Genomic DNA, 20,424 nt, shown 5'->3' with positions numbered 1-20,424 from the left:
TTCTTCTACTCCACAGCCACTCTCAACCCATACACAGTGGCCCCAGACTCAGATCTGATGAGTTAGGAATAAATGAATATTTTTCCTGACACAGAATTAAATAATATCTGGTAAATTCCTTTTGCCAACTCATTAAGGTTTCCATGAGGCTTTTTTGATTTGGGTTTTGGTTTTGTAGCTGTGTATGATGTAGTGGAAGAAAAGCTAGAGAATGAGCCGGACTTCCAGTACATTCCTGAGAAAGCCCCGCTAGATAGCATCCATCAGGATGGCCATTCCCTGCGAGAGTCGATGGTCCAGCTGGCTGCGGGGCTCATCACTGGGACAGTGCTGACACAGTTTGATGTAAGTAACGTTGTGTGGGAAAGGTGTTTGCCTGTATTTTCACGGCTTCTTAACTGCCTGATCTACTGTCAGTTAAAATTTATAAACTAAAATATTATTCTGAAAAATACTTGATATAAAAAGAATTCTAAAATGCAAAGTTTTAAGAAGTTGCTTCCAAAATACTAGCTATGGTTTCATTAATAGATATCTGTTTAAAACGGAGGGATAAGGAGATTTTATAGGTATGTCATCAAGCTACATTTTCTCTGTAATTAAATAGCTGTTTTAATGAAAGGTTGCAGATAGACTATTATAGATGTAAAAATACTGAGTTAAAGGAAAATAATTTTTGTACCTTGTACATAAAAATATGTACCTACCTCATATTTAATCCTTCTCTAATTTTTGTCAGGGTAGTTAGCTATCATTAATATTTGTTGCTCTGAAGTGTATGTTGAGGGTAGGTGACTATAAAATATTTAGGGCACGTCAATTTTTCTTTTAAATATCTCTAAAGTAAATGAAAGCTAGGTGTTTCCTACAGATGTGCTATTTAAAACTTCAGGTACTTTTGCTGTAAGGAAAATCGTTTTTACCTGTTTTACTATTTTTCAAAATATATATAGTTCATGTCAGAGATTTTGCAAAATTCAGCTTTGCAAATCTGGTTCAATACCTTACTAAACCTAGGGTACATCATTGTATAGATGTGGTATTCCAAGGAAAAATACCTGTTTCTTGATAGCATAGAAGTCTGGAAAACAAAAACAAAACAAACTCTTGATGGCTTTCTGGACACGTTCTTTTTTTTTTTTTTTTTTTTTTTTTTTTAGCAACTATATCGGAAAAAACCTGGAATGACAATGTCTTGTGCCAAATTACCTCAGAACATTTCCAAAAATAGATACAGAGATATTTCGCCTTGTGAGTATCTACCCTCTCTGTATGTTATGTTTAATCTTCTTAACATAACTTTATTAAAACATTCTTTCTTTTAAATTTTTTCAGATGATGCTACACGGGTCATTTTAAAGGGTAAAGAAGACTATATCAATGCAAATTATATAAATGTAAGTTTTTTTTAAATTATGCCTTTGTCATTGGGAATAAGAGGGACCACTCTAAACTTCGAGATTTATTCCAGAATCCATGATAATGACAATCAGCTCTTTTAGTATGTACCTCTGATAAGGACTTTTTTTTTAAGCAAAACTATTACACTGTTATAACACTTAGAAAAATAACAGAAACAAAGAAAAATAACAGAAACAAACACTTAAATGAATAATATGCTCAACTTAATTTACATAAAGAAAAGTACATGTCAAAACTGCAAGGAATTACTACCATTTTTCACCTATTAGATTGAAATATCAAAAAGTTTGATAATACCCTATACACGTCTACAGCCTTTACCTGAAACCTTGGGGTCAAATATGCTTTGGGATTCAGAATTCGGAGGATTTTTGAAAGGTTATTCGGTGCATATACTGTAATAAGTAATGTCCCCAGCAGGCTATGGGACGTTACCCTATAATCAATATGTTGATACTCAACAGCAAACAAACTATGGATATTCCCACGAAATAGGACTGATAGACTATAAACAGGTTCAGGTCGGATACTGTTACGAAATAAGTCAAGGTTAGGTTAGGTATACCAAAAAAAAAGAGAGAGAGAGAGACAAACTTAACGCTTCAGAACATTGCGAGTTTCAGAATGCGGAGAAAGGATTGTGGGTTATTAAGGAGTTTACTGAGGAACAAGCTTTCCTCATACATTCTTGGTGGAAGTATAAATAGGGACGACCTCTTTGGAGAGCCATTTGGAGCCGTCTGTTAAAATTTTAAATGCAGAGCTTCCCTGGTGGTGCAGTGGTTAAGAATCTGCCTGCCAAGGCAGGGAACACGGGTTCGAGCCCTGGTCTGGGAAGATCCCACATGCTGCGGAACAACTAAGCCCGTGCGCCACAACTACTGAGCCTGTGCTCTAGAGCCAGTGTGCCACAACTACTGAGCCTGTGCTCTAGAGCCCGTGCTCCGCAACAAGAGAAGCCACTGCAATGAGAAGCCCGCGCACTGCAACAAAGAGTAGCTCCCGCTTGCCGTGACTAAAGAAAGCCCGTGTGCAGCAACAAAGACCCAATGCAGCCAAAAATAAAATTAATTAATTAATTTAAAAATATTTTTAAACGCACATGCACTTTGATCCAGCGTTCTCATTTCTTCCTGTTGCCTATACAAATATATTTCTTCCTGTGTGCAGAAATGTTAGGTCTACAAATTATTCAGTGTAGCCTTGGTTATGATAGCAGATAAATTGGCCACAACTTAAATGTTATATGAATTTACGGTACGTTTATACAGTAGAGCCATTACACAGTATGAAATTTTATGTACTAATCTGACATGATTTTAAAGGTAAAGTAGAAAAAAGGGAAACAAGATGCAGAACAACATTATATGCTACCATTTATATTTTACAGCAAAAAAGGAAAGTAGTTTTACGTGTACATTGGTGTGTCGTGTGTAGTATATCTTCAAAAGGACATGATAGGAGCTAGGAAAAAGGATTGCCCTCCTGAGTGTAAACTGGAGGCTGGGATGGGAAGGAGACATCTTTCCTCACCCTTTGGTATCCTTCCAGTTGCCATGTACACGTCACCTTTTCTTTTTTTTAATTCAGTCTTAAAAATATAATAAGATGATGGTTCATCTTCCCCAAATACTTACAGTCTTACTTTCTGAAAATAATGAACTTAAAATATTTTTCCAATCTTTTCATGTTACATATATTATATATATAATTATGTGCATATTACATAATATTTATACGTCATATTATACATATATACACATATATAATATGAAAAATCTCAACTAAAGCCAATGGCAGAATTTTTGCTTCTCACAAAATTTACTAATAAGCTGGTTAGAGACAGTTTTTTTTCTTTTCCATTATAATTTATTACAAGATATCGAGTATAGTTCTCTGTGCTATACAGTAGGTCCTTGGTTTTTTATGTATTTTATATAGTGTGTATATGTTGATCCCAAACTCCTAATTTATCCCCTGCCTTTTCCCTTTGGTAACCATAAGTTTGTTTTCTATGTACAGGCAAACATTTTTTATTTCTATATCAATTCTCTGCCTCTGAAACAGGATTCTCTGTAAAGCTGCGCTTAAAAAAACCATAAGAGCGCTTTGGAAAATATTTAAATTCCTGTTTCCACTGATTGAAAGATAAATATGTATAACTACTGCACATTGCCAAGAAATTTCTGCTGCAAATAAAATAAATTGTTGATAAAGATTTGTTTTACTCACTTTGCAATATATTGAGATTAGTTGTATTCAGTTATCATTCAGTCGATGATTTTCGTGTGTTTGATCCTAGTAAAAAGTAATAATGCAAACGATTTTGTTTTTGTGTCCTTTTAGATGGAAATTCCTTCCTCTAGAATAATAAATCAGTACATCGCTTGCCAAGGGCCGTTGCCACACACCTGTACAGACTTCTGGCAGATGGCATGGGAACAAGGCTGCTCCACGGTTGTGATGCTGACCACACAGGCCGAGCATGGCAGAGTAAGTCACGCTGCCCAAAGCTTTTCTAGGCTGCATCGCGTGCACAGTCAAGAGAGCCATGTCGTGTGGTCTCTTCTGTCACCTCTAAACGTCCTTTCTTACGGGGTCGTGATTAAAATCATCATGGATAAGCGCTTAACCGTGACTGACACATAATAAGTGTGTTATAATAAATGTGATATAAGTGTTAGCCACTGTTATTTAAATGGACTGATATATACTTGATAAGGGATTTGTATCTAGAATATATAAAGAATTCATACAACTTAACCATAAAATAACAAATACCCCATTTAAAAATGGCCAAAGGATCTGAATAGATGATTCTGCAAAGAAGATATTCAGATGGCCAACAAGGTCACGAGAAGATGCCCAGCATCATTAGTCATCAGGGAAATGCGAATCAAAGCCACCATGCGTTACTACGTCATATCTAGTAGGGTGGCCAAAGTAAAGATGACGGAAAATCACCTGTGTTGGTGATGATGTGGCGGCAGTGGAACCTCCTGTACCGCTGGTGGGTTTGTGAAATGGTGCAGCTGCCTTGGAAGACAGCCTGTCAGCTCTTTAAGAGGCTAAACGTAGAGGGACTGTAACTCAGCAGTGTCACTCCTAGGAATACCCGAGAGAATTAAGTCCACGTCCACACAAAAACTGGTGCACAAACGTTCACAGCTGCATTATTTTTAATAGCCCCAAAGTGGGAGAAAACCCAGATGTACCAGATAAAATGTGGTATATTCATACAGTTGAATATTATTTGGCAAGAAAAAGTTATGAAAAAATAATACATGCTGCAACATGGATGAACCTAGAAAACACTGTGCAAAGTGAACAAAGCAGTCACCAAAGACCGCGTATCTTATGCTTCTATTATATGTGATGTCCAAAGTAGGCCATAGGGGACAGAAAGTAGATTAGTGGTCACCCAGGCCTGGCCTAGAGGGAGGAGAGGGGGCCAGAGGGACACACAGGGATTACTAAGGGCTGTGGATCTTCCTTTGGGGGTGACGAAAATGTTCTAAAAGTGATTGTGGTAATGGTTACACAGCTCTGTGAGTATACTAAAAACAATTGAATAGTGTATGTTAAATGGGTAAATTGAATGGTATGTGAATTGTATGTCATGAAACCTTTTTTTAAAAAAAATCTTAATTATGAAAATACATGGATTGCATTTGGCATTTTAGTTGAAGATTCTTTCTCATTGTTAACTTAAATCTAAATTAGTGTAATGGTAAAACAATGGGTGGAAGCTTGTTGTAAACAGGATATTCGCAGTCTCAAAATATATCCAAACAGACTATTATTACAAAGAGAAAAAGTGGCAAAGAAAAAAATGATACTAGTTGGTAGATCTAGGTGAAGGGTATATGAGAGTTCATTAAATTATTCTTGTCACTTTTCTGTCAGTTTGAAAGTTCTTAAAAATTAAAACATTTTAAAAATTGGAGAACCTGAATTATGTATATTTCTAAAATCTATTGATACCAGGTTAAGTGTCACCAGTATTGGCCGGAACCCACAGGAAGTTCATCCTATGGGTGCTACCAAGTCACCTGCCACTCAGAAGAAGGAAACACTGCATATGTCTTCAGGAAGATGACACTGTTTAACCAGGAGGTACGAAGGCAGGGCGTCTGTTGGTTAGAGCTGTTTTGTTTAAGGTAGAGGCTTTGACAGATGAAAATGTTTTTAGTCTGAGTCCTAGTTACTAAGAAATATTAAAAAATTGCTTCATTGGGATACTTCGGAATCTTATGAAATGTATTCTCCTACTATAATATTTCCAATTTCTGTAAGTAAATACGAATGATCAGTGAAAAAATAGTCTAGTAAATAATACTTATTACTATTAACATTGTACTCTTCCTATTCATAAAAATTACGCCAGGGGTGTTGGCTATAGATTGTTTCCTCCACGTATTATCAGTAAGGTACTGGAGTCCATCTGTAGAAATGGAAAGAAAAATTGAAAGCTATCAAATTATTCCCCCCCCCCCTTTTTTTTTTTTTTTTTTTTTTTTTTTTTTTTTGCAGTACGCGGGCCTCTCACTGTTGTGGCCTCTCCCGTTGCGGAGCACAGGCTCCGGACGCGCAGGCTCAGTGGCCATGGCTCACGGGCCCAGCCGCTCCACGGCATGTGGGATCTTCCCGGACCGGGGCACGAACCCGTGTCCCCTGCATCGGCAGGCGGACTCTCAACCACTGCGCCACCAGGGAAGCCCCCTATTCCCCTTTTTTAAGAGTGGAAGAGAGCAGTTTCACAGTCTTCTCAGTATTAAGGAGGAAAAGATCGTAGGTAGGCAGGACCTTCTGACCTCAGACAGATTATAGCTTTCAAATTGTTAGTTTTTCTTACTGCTGCCTGGGTCAGTCCACGTGGCTTCCAGATCAAAGCCAGAGTGGAAACCGACGAGGAGACGCCGGCTCAGTAACCCAGCTGGGAGATGTGTGGAGGGCAGCACGTGCCTGTCCTGTTGGGCTGCCAGAGCCTGGACCAGCCACCTGGGGCAGAGGGGCGGTCGGGGCTTTGGGGGCTGAAGGCAGAAAGAAGTGATGCTGGAGAAGAGCAGACAGCACAGCATCAACGGCCAAGCCTTTGGAGACGAGACCACGTCTCCCCTGGTCCCACACGCAGGCTGCCGCCACCGCACCCTTCCCCGAGGGTGATTACAGGAGTCCAGTGAGACAGGGCCTTACTGACCAGAAAGGGAAGGAGCGCCATGTTGTGCTGAAGGAACCTGGCCCTGGATAAAGCTAAAGTTACAAGAAAGTAAAGTTTTCAAAATCTTACGGGCTAGAGATAGGAGAATGAATTTGGGGTTTGGGCGTGGATACTGTATAGCTTGTGGTTGTATGACAAGGCAAGCCAATAAGCTGGTTCTTCACTTTCCTAAATAGACATGACAGATGAGCGTGTAGAGGGTTGCATCAGGTGACATGTGTATCCCGTCGTTCTCCACCGGCAGATTATCCATGGCAGTTGTATATATTTTAGTGGCTTTTCTTTGCAACGCTGAGTACCTCAGAACTATGCTAAGACACAAATTAGTTTCTAACGTTGGAGCCAATTATAATTGGGAAAATTAACTTGCTACCATCAGTACATACATACATGGGTAGATAGATGAATAGACAGATAAATGCTACCCCAAAACTTAATAAAATATGATTTTACCTTACCCATTCTTGTAGATTATTGGTACCGTTAAGTTCTTTTGTTAACAATAATAGTCAAAGGTAATCTGTGCTAGATACCTTCAATTCATCTGAAAAATTAGTTATCAAATTAAACTGAGGTCTCTTTGGGAATTCTTCTCTCTTGATTACCTTACTTTCACGTTCTTTTCTGGAAGCTCCATCTAATGTAAATGATAGTAACCAGATTTCATAGTGTTGAATGACTATAGCTACCAAGTATTGAGCATATGATTCCAAACAGCTGTGACTGGGTGCTTTGCAGGTCCTCTCACTGAATCCTTTTAACATAAGACTATCCCTCTGAGGTGTAGATGTCATTTCATTTTTCATTTGGAGAAAGTAAGGCTCTGAATTAGCATCCTTACTGGCAAAGTTGACATTTGAGCCAAGATGTATAAATTCAGTACCTTACTTTCTTCATTATACCAACTTTTGGCTCCCCAAAAAGAATTAAGTCCTGATTGATTTTGTGTTTTTATGCTCTCCAGTGTTTAACCTACATTTATTTTGAGATTTTATTTTTCCTGATTTCCATAATTTCACTTGCACTTATCAATAAGTATTAGCCCAACTTTGTTCATTAAAAAAAAGATTTTTTTTTTACCTTACTTTTTGCTCACCTAACAATTCTTTAGTTTTCTTTTAAACATTTCTCTGGGATCTTAATCTGTTTTTGCCTGTTTACTTGATTATCATCCTAAAAATACTCTACAAATACAGAAATTGAGTTGTAAGAAGAGTAATAATCCAAGTGACTGATACTTAAATGTGTACAGCTGTTTCTGTAAAATGGTTTCTTTCCTTTTCCTTGAACTTTTGGGTTTTATTGAGTTTATACATTACTTTTTTGGCAGGGGGGAATGAGAGTGCTTTCTTTTGCTTTTCTTTTGTTTTTTCTAAAATTTATTTATTTTTGGCTGCGTTGGGTCTTCGTTGCTGAGCGCGGGCTTTCTCTAGGTGCAACAAGGAGGGGCTACACTTCGTTGCGGTGCACGGGCTTCTCATTGCAGTGGCTTCTCTTGCTGCGGAGCATGGGCTCTAGGCGCACGGGCTTCAGTAGTTGTGGCTCACGGGCTCTAGAGCGCAGGCTCAGTAGTTGTGGCGCACACGCTTAGTTGCTCCGCGGCATGTGGGATCTTCCCAGACCAGGGCTCGAGCCCGTGTCCCCTGCATTGGCAGGCGGATTCTTAACCACTGCGCCACCAGGGAAGTCCATTGCTTTTCTCCTAAAATTAAAGTGACATGAATATTTGTTTATATTTTAAGGATTATTTCTAACTCAGGTGCATAATTTTTCATTATACATAGAAAAATGAGAGTCGTCAGCTCACTCAGATCCAGTATATAGCCTGGCCTGACCATGGGGTCCCTGACGATTCAAGCGACTTTCTGGATTTTGTTTGCCATGTACGAAATAAGAGGGCCGGCAAGGAAGAACCTATTGTTGTTCATTGCAGGTATTTTATTTTCTGTCTATTATGATTTGAGTAACTGACTAGATGTGTCATTTTTAAAAGGGAATACGTCCTTCAGTTACGGTTGTCACTCTGATAGATCTCGAAGCTAGGCTCTGAAGGTAGAAGGCAAAGGGTATGTTTTAACAGATGACTGACAGAAATTTTGTCATAAGAAGTAAGAATAATACTGTGCTGATTCTTGGCAGTTTGTCTTCTTCATAGTTATGTCCTAAAGTTAATGGTTTCATAGATTTGATGAAATACAGCATTGCAGGAGCTAGGTTGCATCCTGAGGTTTGGATTTCCTGCTTCTGGCCCCTCCTAGGACGTTTGGTGAGCATCTCACCTCCTTGGAGTGGCGCTGCCCAACCCTCTCAGGGGGGACTACTTCCAAGAGCCCCGGTGAATGGCGGCTCACACCCTCCTTCCTTTCACACTGAACCCTTCTGCCCTCAAGGGACCAGATACAATGCTACAGCCTTGCAGAGATTAGGAGCCAGAAGTTATTTTCTCCTTATCTAAGTGGTTTATTCAGAGGATGTATTAAGGTATCTCTTTATCCTTAAACTTTCCAGCACTTTTTAAGAGCAAACTTTCAAATCATCAAAACAGACTGTAGACCAAATATTGGAGAGGCAAAATGGCAGGAGTGGTGGACACGTTTGGCTATTTCATATCCTTAGTTCCCAAGAGCTACTTTATCCACATTCACAGAGTACTTCACAAAGTTGTTCTTAACTGTGTCAATGGTGAAGTTTAATGAAAATTAAACTTGGTTTTAAAAATTGATTTTTGAGTGTGTAAAATAGTTGTCTTCTGTACATTTGTTAATGATTTATTATTGTAATCCTCTTATTTTGTATTTTAATGCTGTTTTCTCCAGTAAGCTTCTATACCTTGTTCAGATTTTACAAACTGACGTGTAACTTTTAAAATTGTATATTTGCAACTAACAGTGGGGGAGGGGTGGTTACAGACCATTTAATCTGTATTAAGTGACTTTTTTTTTTTTGGTTTCCAAAATAGTTTCCACTTGGCTTGCTACTTTTATTAATATAAAACATTAAAATCAAAATTGTTCTTCTACTGTAATATGATTCAGTACAAAAGGCACAAGAAGTGTAACAGAATTGTATCAGACCTTGCCCCATATTTGTCTTTTTTAGTGCTGGGATTGGAAGAACTGGGGTTCTTATTACCATGGAAACAGCCATGTGTCTCATTGAATGCAATCAGCCAGTTTATCCACTAGATATTGTGAGAACAATGAGAGACCAACGAGCCATGATGATCCAAACTCCTGTAAGTACTACATGCCTCATGTATGAGGGTGCATTCTCAACGTGATGGTTTTTGTTATCAGTATATATTTCAAACCATACTTTTCTCTTTTTAATTCTCTGCCAGGAGCTAATAACCTTAGCACAAGGACCAGCAAATACTGCCAATGAGCCAAACTCGCCACTTGTGTTTATAAATAAAGTTTTATTGGAAACAGCCAGTCATTTGTTTACGTGTTGTCTATGGCTGCTTTCACATTACAGTAGCAGAGTTGGGAAGTTGCAGCAGGCACCATGTGATTGCAAACACGAAAGTATTTGCTATCTGGTCTTTTACAGAAAACGTTTGCTAACACCAGCCTATCATGCTAGTTCTGAACTGCCTAAACAGGTGCAGAGGAGGAACGTGCCCTGGGTTACTTAGTCAAATGGAGTGCTGAGAACGATAGTGTCCCTAGACTGGAGAATCTTGATAGACCTGTTTTCAGTGAAACAGCTGTGGGGAAATTGCCTTTCTTTTTTACATAGGAGCTTAAATTGCAACAACAAAAATCATCAACATTAAGCTACTAACTTACTAGATTCTATACCGACTCTGAATTATGTTCCGAGAATCAAAAGAGGAATCATGGAATTTTAGAGTTAACGCTAAGATTATTTTTTATATTAAGCCATTGTGAAATGTTAGCACTGTTGGTGGCATTAAGGTTACTGAAGTGAACTGACCTATGTGGTAAGTGCCTGTCATTTTTTTAGCTTTTAATTATGGAAAATTTCAAACATACACAAAAGCAGACAATATAATGTAATCAACACTGTGTTGCATACTCAGCCCCAACACTGGCTGTGGTGTTTCCTTCATACTGCCACCTGTTGTCTGCACATTTGAAGCAAACCCTACACATCATATTGTTTTGTCCATACATACTTTAGTGTGTCTCTCTAAAAGACAAGGAGTGTTTTTTTCTTCTAAACAAAACCACAACACCGTTATCACACCAAAGTATAATTAACAGTAATTCCCTAATATTAGCAATAGCCAGTATTCAGATTTCCGGTTGTCTCATATAAATCATGTCTTTTTAAACTTTAGAACAGCTTTATATAATTCACATGCCATAAAATTCACCCTTTTTAACAAGTGTACATTTCACTGGGTTTTTTTATATCACAGAGTTTGGCAGCCATAATTGCTATCTAATTTTAGCATATTTTCATCACCCCAAAGAAGACATCCTGTACCCATTTTTCCCTGTTACCTTCCCCAGGCTTCCCCCAACCTAGCCGTAGGCAACCATTAATCTACTTTCTGTCTCTGTAGGTTTGCCTATTCTGACTTTTCATGTGAATGGAATCATATAATTTGATCTTTCATAAATAATTGGCTTCTTTTAATTAGCATAATATTAAAAGGTATATACATTCTGTAGCATATCTCAGCACTTCATTCCTTATTCATTGAACAGATACACATTCATCTGTTGATGGAAATTTACACTGTTTCCACTTCTTGACTATTATGAATAATGATGCCATAAGCATTTGTGTATATGTTTTTGTTTATAAATGTTTTCATTTCTCTTGGGTATATACCCAGGAGTGGAATTGCTGGGTCATGTGGTAACTCTGTTTAACCTTTTGAGGAACCGTCAGACCGTTTTCCTCAGCAGCTGCACCATTTTGCAGTCCCCTGGCAGTGTGTGAGGGTTCCATTTTCTCCACATCATTGTCATCACTTGTCATTATCTTTTATTTTAGCCTTCCTAATGAATATAAAGTGGTGTCTTGTGGTTTTGATTTGCATTTCCATAATAACTAATGATATCAAGTATCTTTTCATGTGGCCATTTATTTGTATACCTTCTTTCGAGGACTGTCCAAATCTTTTCTGCCTGTTTTTCAATTTGTTTTTTTTGTTTTATTGTTGAATTGTAAGAGTTCTTTATGTTTTCTAAAAACAAGTCTCGTCTTATAGTTCTATGGTTTGCAAATGTTTTTGTTTATGCTATTCTTTCACTTTCTTGATTAAGTCATTTGAAGCACAAAAGTTTTTAATTTTGATTACATCCAGTTTTGTTTGGTTTTTAATCACATACACTTTTGGTGTCATAGCTAAGAAATCATTGCATAACTTAAGGTCACAAAGATTTATTCCTGTTTTTTCTTCCAAGAGTTTTATAGTTTAGCTGTCACATTTAAATGTCAGATCCGTTTTGAGTTCATATCTGCATGTGGTGTGAGGTAGGGGTCTACCTTCATTCTTCTGCATGTGTATTTCCAGTTGTCTCAGCCCCGTTTGTTGAAAAGACTGTTCTTTCCCCATGAATTGTCTCTGGGTCCCTTGACTGCAAATGTAAAGGTTTATTTCTGGACTTTCAGTTGTATTCCATTGATTTACATGTCTCTTCTTATGTTCATACCACACTGTCTTGATTACTATAAATTGGTAATAAAATTTGAAGTCAGGAAATCTGTATCTTGCAACCCTGTTCTTCTTTTTCAAGACTGTTTTGGCTACTCTGGGTCCCTTGCATTTCCATAAGAATTTTAGAATCAGTTTGTCCTCTCTGCAAAAAAAGCAAGACAGGGATTGCATTAAATCTATAGATCATTTTGGGGAGTGTTGCCATCTTAATGATATTCCGTCTTCAAAAGCATGAACACAAAATGTCTTTCCATTTATTTATGTCTTCATTAATTTCCTTCAACAGTGTTGTGTATTGCACAGTCTTATCATTCTTTTGTTAAATGTATTCTTAAAGTTTTTTTAGTCTTTTTGGTCCTATTGTAAGTGTACTTGTTTTCTTGATTACATTTTAGGACTATTCATTGCTTGGATATAGAAAGAAAACTGATTTTGCATATTGATCATGTATCCTGCAACCTTGCTAAAGTCATTTATTAACTCTAATAATTCCTTAGGATCCTCTATATACAGATCATGTCATTTGCAAATAGAGATAGTTTACTTCTTCCTTTCCAGTATAGATGCCTTGGTTTTCTTTTCATCTTTTCTGGCCCTGGCCAGAATCTCCAGTACAGTGTTAAACAGAAGTGGTGAAACCACACATCCTTGTCTTGTTCCTGGTCTTAAGGGACAGTTTTCTGTTTTTCACCGCTAAGTACTATAAGGTGAGCATGGATTTTTCATTAATGCCTTTTATCAAGTTCAGAAAGTTCCCTCCCTTTCTAGTTTGTTGAGTGTTCTCATGATGAAAGGGTGTTCAGTTTTGTCAGGTGCTTTTTCTGTATCTGAGATGATAATGTAGTTTGTGTCTTTTATTCTATTAACATAATGTATTAGATTGATTGATTTTGGGGTGTTAAACTAACCTTACATTCCTGAGATAAATCTTACTTAGACATGGTGTTTAATTCTTTTTATATGTTGCTTGACTTGATTTGCTAGTATTTTCTTGAGGTTTCTATATCTATATCCACACATAATAGATTTTTTACTTTTAATTGTAGTAAAATACAAAACGTAAAATTTACCATCTCAACCATTTTTAAGTGTACAGTTCGGTAGTATTAAGTATATTCACACTGTTGTATAACCAATCTGTAGAACTTTTTAATCTCTATAGCCATTAAATCCATTTTTCTCTCCCCCAGCCCCCGGCACCCACCATTCTATTTTCTGTTGCTGTGAATTTGACTGCTCCAGATACATCCTATAAGTGGAATCACACAGTTTTTATCTTTTGTGACTGGCTTATTTCACTGAGCATAATGTCCTCAAGAGTCACCCATGTTGTAGCATGTGTCAGAATTTCCTTCCTTTCTAAGGCTGAAAAAAATACTTCCTTGTGTGTATATACCACATTTTTCTTATCCTTTCATCTGTTGATGGACATTTGGTTTATTCCCACATTTAGGTTATTGTTGAATAATGTTGCTGTGAACATGGATGTATAAATATCTCTTTTAGACAGTGCTTTCAATCTTTTCAGATATATATCCACAAGTCAGATTGCTGGATCATATCATACGTAATGAGTTTTTGTTTCTGTTTTCACAGTTTGTGTGACGTCAGGATTCGAATATGGCCCACACATTTTGATTGGTCTGTGTGTCTCCTAAACCTCTTTCAATCTGTGTCTTCCTCCTGTGTCTCTCTTCTTTCTTCTTGCAGTTTATTTGATGAACAACACAGGTTGTTTGTGCTACTTGTTCTCCCATAGTCTGGATTTTGCTGATTGTGTTCCCAAGATGGTGTTCTCTGTCTTTTCCAGAACTGGTAAATGGATCTGTAGGTTGCAGCAGCTTCCTTCAGAGGGTACATGATGTCTGTGTCTTCCTTTTTGTGATGTTAGCAGCCTTGGGTGATCAATGTCTGCATCATTAATTCGTTGGGCTTGCAAAATGATGATATTCTATCATTCCTTTGTTATTTATTAGTTGGAATACTTCTGTAAAGAGAAACTTCTCATCTGCTCTTTGGTTAACCAGTGGTACAGTCTGTATAGGAAAGACAAGATTAACACTTGATGCTTTCCCTTTATTTATAAGTTTTCAATATAATGAGTTGGTTCATTGGCCTCTCCAGGGTTGGTTCGTTCCCATTTCCTTGGGGCCAGTTCTCGGAATTGTGGCAGCTTATGTCATGGCTACAGCCTGGTCATCGTGTAGTTCACTTCTTCCACCTGGCGGGGGTTTCAGTATCTATAAGACAGCTCACAGGATACGGCTTAGAATATTATCTACAGCCCTTGAGGAGGAACTAAAGGTCCTTGACTCTGCTTAATGACTATATTATTATCCAGTCGCCTTTGACTGTTTTCCATTGTTTCTGCATTTTGTCATTTCTCTGATTAAAGTTACTCTTTGGCTAAAATTTTTCCACAGACAAAAGGCAGGCTGAGGACATGGGGGGCATAGACCATAGGGCCCTGCTCTGTTTCACGGCTTCCAATACAGACTCAGACCACAGTGTTTTCACTTACCATTTTCTGCTTATGTCTTTGTCCCTTTTCTTCTTTAACAAGAATGCTGGTTCTCTACAATACCAGAAATGAAAGACTTAGCATATCCCAAGTCCTCATTTGTTTTATTCCAGATTACCCGACAGCTGTCTCAGAATAACAAAACTAACACTACCAACAGTATCGTTACCAAAAAGAATTTTCACTTCTTTCCACAGTGCTTTTTGCTTTGGGATATATATTCTACAGAGATACACAGTTAAATTACTGTTTCAAAGTCCTTTGAAATAGCTCCTCTGTATGTGGTTATGCCATCAACTAGATACATACATTGATATGTTTTATATTTTCAATTTATAGAGGCTTTTAAAATTAATGTTCTAATTATGGAGTATCTTTACATGGTTCCAAAGTAAAATCTATAAAAGAAGTATATTCTCTATCTCTCTCCTTCACCCTGTTCACTCCTTTCCTTATAGGAAACCATTTTTTTTATGATTTATCCTTCCCTTGCTTTTTTCTTAACATACATTTTGAGATAGTACATATTTGTATTCCCCCCCTTTCTCTTATAAAGATAATATGTTGTATGCACTTTTCTCTGCCTTGCTTTTTTTACTTAACAAAATATCCTGGAATCAGTCTGTAGCAGTCTGTAGACTTCTTTTCCTTTCCCCCCCATTTCATAGTACCGCACTTTGAGGATGTACCAGATTACTCACCCAGTCCCTTACTGATGATGATTTGAATTGTTTCTACTTTTTTGTCATTATAAGTAATTCCGCAGTGAATAGCCTCATTTCTGAATAAATATTTTAATTTCTTTTTCTAGTTTGTCTTCTGGATAGATTCCTAGAAGTGGAATTGCTGGGTCAATAGGTAAATCAATGTAATTTTGTCAGATGAGGCCAACTGTCCATCCATAGGGATTGTGGTATACACATTCCTACTAGCAATGTATGAGTGGGTTTTGCCGACAGAATATGCTGTCAAACTTTGTTTGCCAGTCTCTTGGTGAAAAGTGGTATCTCTGTGCAGTCTTACTTTGTATTTCTTGTATAAGCAAGCCAAGTGAGATGTTTGTCTGTCTTTGTTTGTTTTCTAGTTTTTCTGATCCATTCTACTTTTTTATATTTTATTTTTCAGAGTCAATACAGATTTGTATGTGAAGCTATTTTGAAAGTTTATGAAGAAGGATTTGTTAAACCTTTAACGACATCATCAAATAAATAAGAAAGCAAAGGTCTGGGATATGTGTTGGAAAACTGCTTTCCATTATATTCACTGTGCCATAATACTGCTTGCAGGAAATGGCATCTAAACAGACAAAAAAAAAAAAAAAAATGAAGAACTAACAAAAACTGAAAACTTCAGCACTGTTGCACTTTATGTTTCAAAAAAGAGTCACTCTCTCAAAATCTGTCATTCATGTGTTTGAAGACTCTTTCATGCTTTGCTCCAAACAAATAGTGAATAACTGAGTATGTTCAGGGTAATTTACGAAATCTTGTGGTGGTGCCATGCAGTCCCCTTCTGGTAGAATTGCCACAAACAAGGCTCAGAATTCTCATCGTCTCTGTTGTACACTTGTATCTTGAAAGCAAAAAGAAGTCAACATCAGGAGTCAGCTCTGGTGTTTCCCAGTGATTCATGTTCTTACTATACTGGTTACCAGATGTTACTTTTTAAATGTTAGCAATATCATTCTCAATATTAGCCAATACACTGCCTATGGATGCAGCACATCTTTCCCTACACTTCCCCCCATAGAGACCTGCTGTTTGGAAGAAGAAAGGTGGAATTTGCTTTTCCCAGGAAATGCTGCACATTGTCAATTTACCAGCATCTTATAGAAAGTATAAATAAGAATCTACAATTTTTCTTTTCTTTTCTTTTTTTTTTTTTTTTGCGGTACGCGGGCCTCTCACTGTTGTGGCCTCTCCCGTTGCGGAGCCCAGGCTCCGGACGCGCAGGCTCAGCGGCCATGGCTCACGGGCCCAGCCGCTCCGCGGCATGTGGGATCCTCCCGGACCGGGGCACAAACCCGTGTCCCCTGCGTCGGCAGGCGGACTCTCAACCACTGCGCCACCAGGGAAGCCCTACAGATTTTCTTGAATTTAATAATGTAACTTATATTTATCATAAGGTTGGCTTATTCCAAATCATGTGATTTCACATACTTGATGTAAAGGAATGCATGCATTGTGTCTTAACCCCTTAAGTGCCTTGAGACGTCTTTGTATGTCTAATGAAAAGGCACTCCTCCTTTGACCCCACTAGGAGGTACGTATGTATATTGTACATTTACAGTTTTATGCATTTTGAATCAGTTCACATTTTTAAAAATAGCTTCTCGTATTGAGAGTTATGCAGTCAAAGAAGAGTAATGAAATTCTATTTCTTGCTCAATTCCTGTATTTTGCCACAAGAAGCCAAGATAATTTGTGTTCTACTGAGTGAACGCTCTGCTGCTATGGAATTATTCAAAACCTGCACATTCCTTTCCTGAGGGACAGGGGTTACAGTTTAGCAGCTGAAGTTAAAAGATGCTTTATTCTTCAAATTTCTTATTTATTTTATCCCTGACTTTAGAAATAGCATCTACTATACACATTAAAGTTAAACATATGGAAACTCTAAACTAAAGTTAGAGCAGCTAATTGTGACTTGTTTCTATCACTAAGTAAATGATCAGCATTCATTTCATTTCTTACCAAGCTTTGTTCACACTGGTCTGTTGGTTGGCAGACCACAAACGAGGGATGAAACGTCATTGAGTGTTTCTGATTGTAATCCCTCAGTAGCTGAAATGAGGGCTTTCTTGTCATTTTTGTGTACAATTAAGTTGCTCCAGTTTATATATACTTATTAAGTTATAAGCATGTTACTATGGAGAGTTTTGATTGTCCAGCCTGATGGAGGACCTGATTCCCTTTAAGGATGTGTATATTCTCCTCTTCAGGTTTTTTAATTTTTAAGTCCTCAGAGAGATAGAACTTTGAAATTGCCCAATTTTAATATAAGTGGAAATTTTCTCAGCTATTGAAATGTTATATTACACAATTACTTTCTATGGATTATGGTTAAAATAGATTCACTTACTAGCGGTTTCTGAATATTTCTGTATAGTCTTGATAAAATTTACAGTTGAATGGTAGATATTTTGGAATGTCATTTAGTATGAGCGGGAGAATGTACATTTTTAAATCTTCAGTATAATCTAAATGATGTTATTTCAAATATTCAAAATCCATAATAGTAAATTTTAGGAAGTTAAGTCCTAAACATTAATAGCCAAGATACCAAATACATTACTGTATTAAAATATTTTACCTTTTTTTAAAAGAGAAAAGTAAGCATGACCTTTATGTCAAAGAGAAATTCTTGTATCTATTTCTGAATTTCACAGTCAAGACAGTATAAGATAGTAAATAACTCTGTAGTCTTTCTTGAACATTCCGCTCTTTGCCAGCAGATAGATGTGATTCAGGCTGCTGTACAACACCATGGTAAGTTGGAAAGTGAAAGAATAAAATGTCAGGGATCTAAGAATTAATAACTGTTTTGGCAGTAGTTTTTCACCTGAATTAAAAAGAAAACCTATCCTAACTATATGGACAGAATATGACAACCATAGATAAAAAGATACAAGTTATATAGACATAAACAGACAAATGTCATGGTTGGCATGTTCTTTGATTTAGGGCTCTGTTTACACTTCTGAGAGTAACTCTAATAATTTGTTGGCAGTGAGCACTTCTGCCTTTCAGTGGAAGCACCGGGTCCTAACCACTGGACGGCCAGGGAAGTCCCTGCCTGAGAATGTTTTTAATCTGTTTGTCAATCTAAATAGGGTTCTAGGAATAATCCCAGCTTTCATACACCAAGTAGTTCTAGATTCCACTCATATCAATGTAATAGTGTGTAACAAAATGCCAGATTTCTTTAGCTAAACTACCCTCCCCCTCCAGCGGCCAGTTTCCCCCCCACCCCCCTGCAAGACACACACACACTCAAGAAATCAGTGCTGACTGTTATTCTCACAACTGGAAATAGGTATTGGTGAATCAAGGGGCTTTTGTAAATGCTAAGAAATGTTTGTAAAAACCTTTCCTCTCTGATTTAGGATGGTTTTACCAGGTTCATTTTCGGTCTTATACTGAACATCTGGTTTGTGTCAGCACTGTGTACATAGGTTGAGGAATATTTTGGAATAGACCGCATTCACAAGAGGAATACCTGGTAGTATTTGTTAAACCAGTGCATACATCCAAAACCGAGGCAGAGTAATTAGCATAAGCAACCCTTTCCTTTGTGCGGCCTGCCCAGCACAAGTGGGGGGGCGTTGACCATGTTGGTTAAGAGTAAAGAGAAAATTTACAGATTAAAAACTGACTTCAAGTGTGTAAGCTATGTTAAGCCATTAAGACAGTTACTTGAAGGTTTCAAGTGCTAATATATACACATAGAGATGCTTTTGTGCGATGATGCATGTGTTGCTTCACAACGGCTAATACTAACAAACAGGGGTAAAGGACTGTGGTACCTGTAGAGTTGTTTATTATCTGTTGGCAGGTCTGACCAGGTCTGATCAGGTATTGGAACAAAGGCCTCCCGTCTGCACCACAAGTACTACAACCTGAGCGCTGAAAGAAACTTGAAAGATTTTATCCAGTCTCACCTTCTATTCTTATAGGCAACGTATGTGAATATCATAAATTCTAGTGAAGTTTAGTCTATTTCAGTTCAAGAGTTATACTCAGGCAGTGTTTTTACTTAATAACTTGATGACCTTAGAAGATGTCATTTAATTTAGAGAACAAGTAGGCTTTAAAAAGCAATCCTAATTAGGGCCCCAACTCTGCTTGTTTAGGCTGATATACATGCAGTGTGAAAACATTCTGAAATGCAAATTAGAGGTCTAAGTTTTAAAAGCACTTAAAACATAGAACTAAGGTTTAGAATGTATGTCCACTTACAATTAAATGATTTATGTTCATAATGTGAACGTGCAGTAGAATTAAAGCATTACTTGTTTTATGGTCTTATCGGAAAGGGAGAAGGAAACAAGAATTTTTAACAATGTTCTATTTAATACCCGTGTTTTGAATATTTAAAGGTATTCTGATGGTAAGATTGCCAAAGTAGTTTTGAATTCATAAAAATTATTTATGCCACAATAATGTGGGGTATGTTTACACCTCTTTTATTTTGTAGTAATTATTTTGTAGTTTAGGTGAATTTGCATTTGTCACCTACATTAAGGTAAATATTTGTTGAAACCAACATCTTTTAATAATAAGAGGAGAGAGAGAAATTACGCCACAGCTTTCTTGTACGTAAGCTGCCATATCAACAAAGTAACTATGTTAACACAGCTTACTTCTTCCCACGTTTGCTTCAGCTAGCCAACCACAATTTCTGCAACCATTTTTTTTTTTCTGGTGTTTCCTCTAAGTAAAATACCTGTTTTTAAAACCCACTGGATTAACTTCATCAAATATCAGAATTACTGATCTGTTGGCAAAGATTTATTGGGGTCTCTGTGATCACAACACAGCTTGTAGCAACTGTTTTATAAAGTTTTTAGAAAGTTGTATAGCTCCAAAGGAATTTGTATAATAACGAAACTTATTTGAGGGC

The 20,424-nt window shown here is 37.3% G+C and overlaps 2 protein-coding genes across 2 annotated transcripts in view; both read left to right on the top strand.

The window, feature by feature from the left end:
* Positions 1-16,342, top strand: part of PTPN4 (protein tyrosine phosphatase non-receptor type 4) — a 170,757-nt gene extending 154,415 nt beyond the window's left edge. The window contains exons 20-27 of the mRNA XM_060153152.1: positions 179-345; positions 1,161-1,251; positions 1,336-1,397; positions 3,769-3,915; positions 5,410-5,538; positions 8,428-8,576; positions 9,743-9,878; positions 15,928-16,342. Of these exons, the coding sequence (XP_060009135.1) occupies positions 179-345; positions 1,161-1,251; positions 1,336-1,397; positions 3,769-3,915; positions 5,410-5,538; positions 8,428-8,576; positions 9,743-9,878; positions 15,928-16,014 (968 nt within the window). The 3' untranslated portion in view covers positions 16,015-16,342. The remainder of the gene's footprint in view (positions 1-178; positions 346-1,160; positions 1,252-1,335; positions 1,398-3,768; positions 3,916-5,409; positions 5,539-8,427; positions 8,577-9,742; positions 9,879-15,927) is intronic.
* EPB41L5 (erythrocyte membrane protein band 4.1 like 5) overlaps positions 9,744-20,424 on the top strand; it is a 165,473-nt gene continuing 154,792 nt past the window's right edge. Inside the window, exon 1 of the mRNA XM_060153156.1 lies at positions 9,744-9,878. The gene's annotated coding sequence lies outside the window, so the exon portion shown is untranslated. The remainder of the gene's footprint in view (positions 9,879-20,424) is intronic.

This window comes from Lagenorhynchus albirostris, chromosome 6 (genome assembly GCF_949774975.1).
Source record: "Lagenorhynchus albirostris chromosome 6, mLagAlb1.1, whole genome shotgun sequence".
Classification (NCBI taxonomy): Eukaryota; Metazoa; Chordata; class Mammalia; order Artiodactyla; family Delphinidae; genus Lagenorhynchus; species Lagenorhynchus albirostris.
This window is presented reverse-complemented; position numbering and strand designations above follow the sequence as displayed.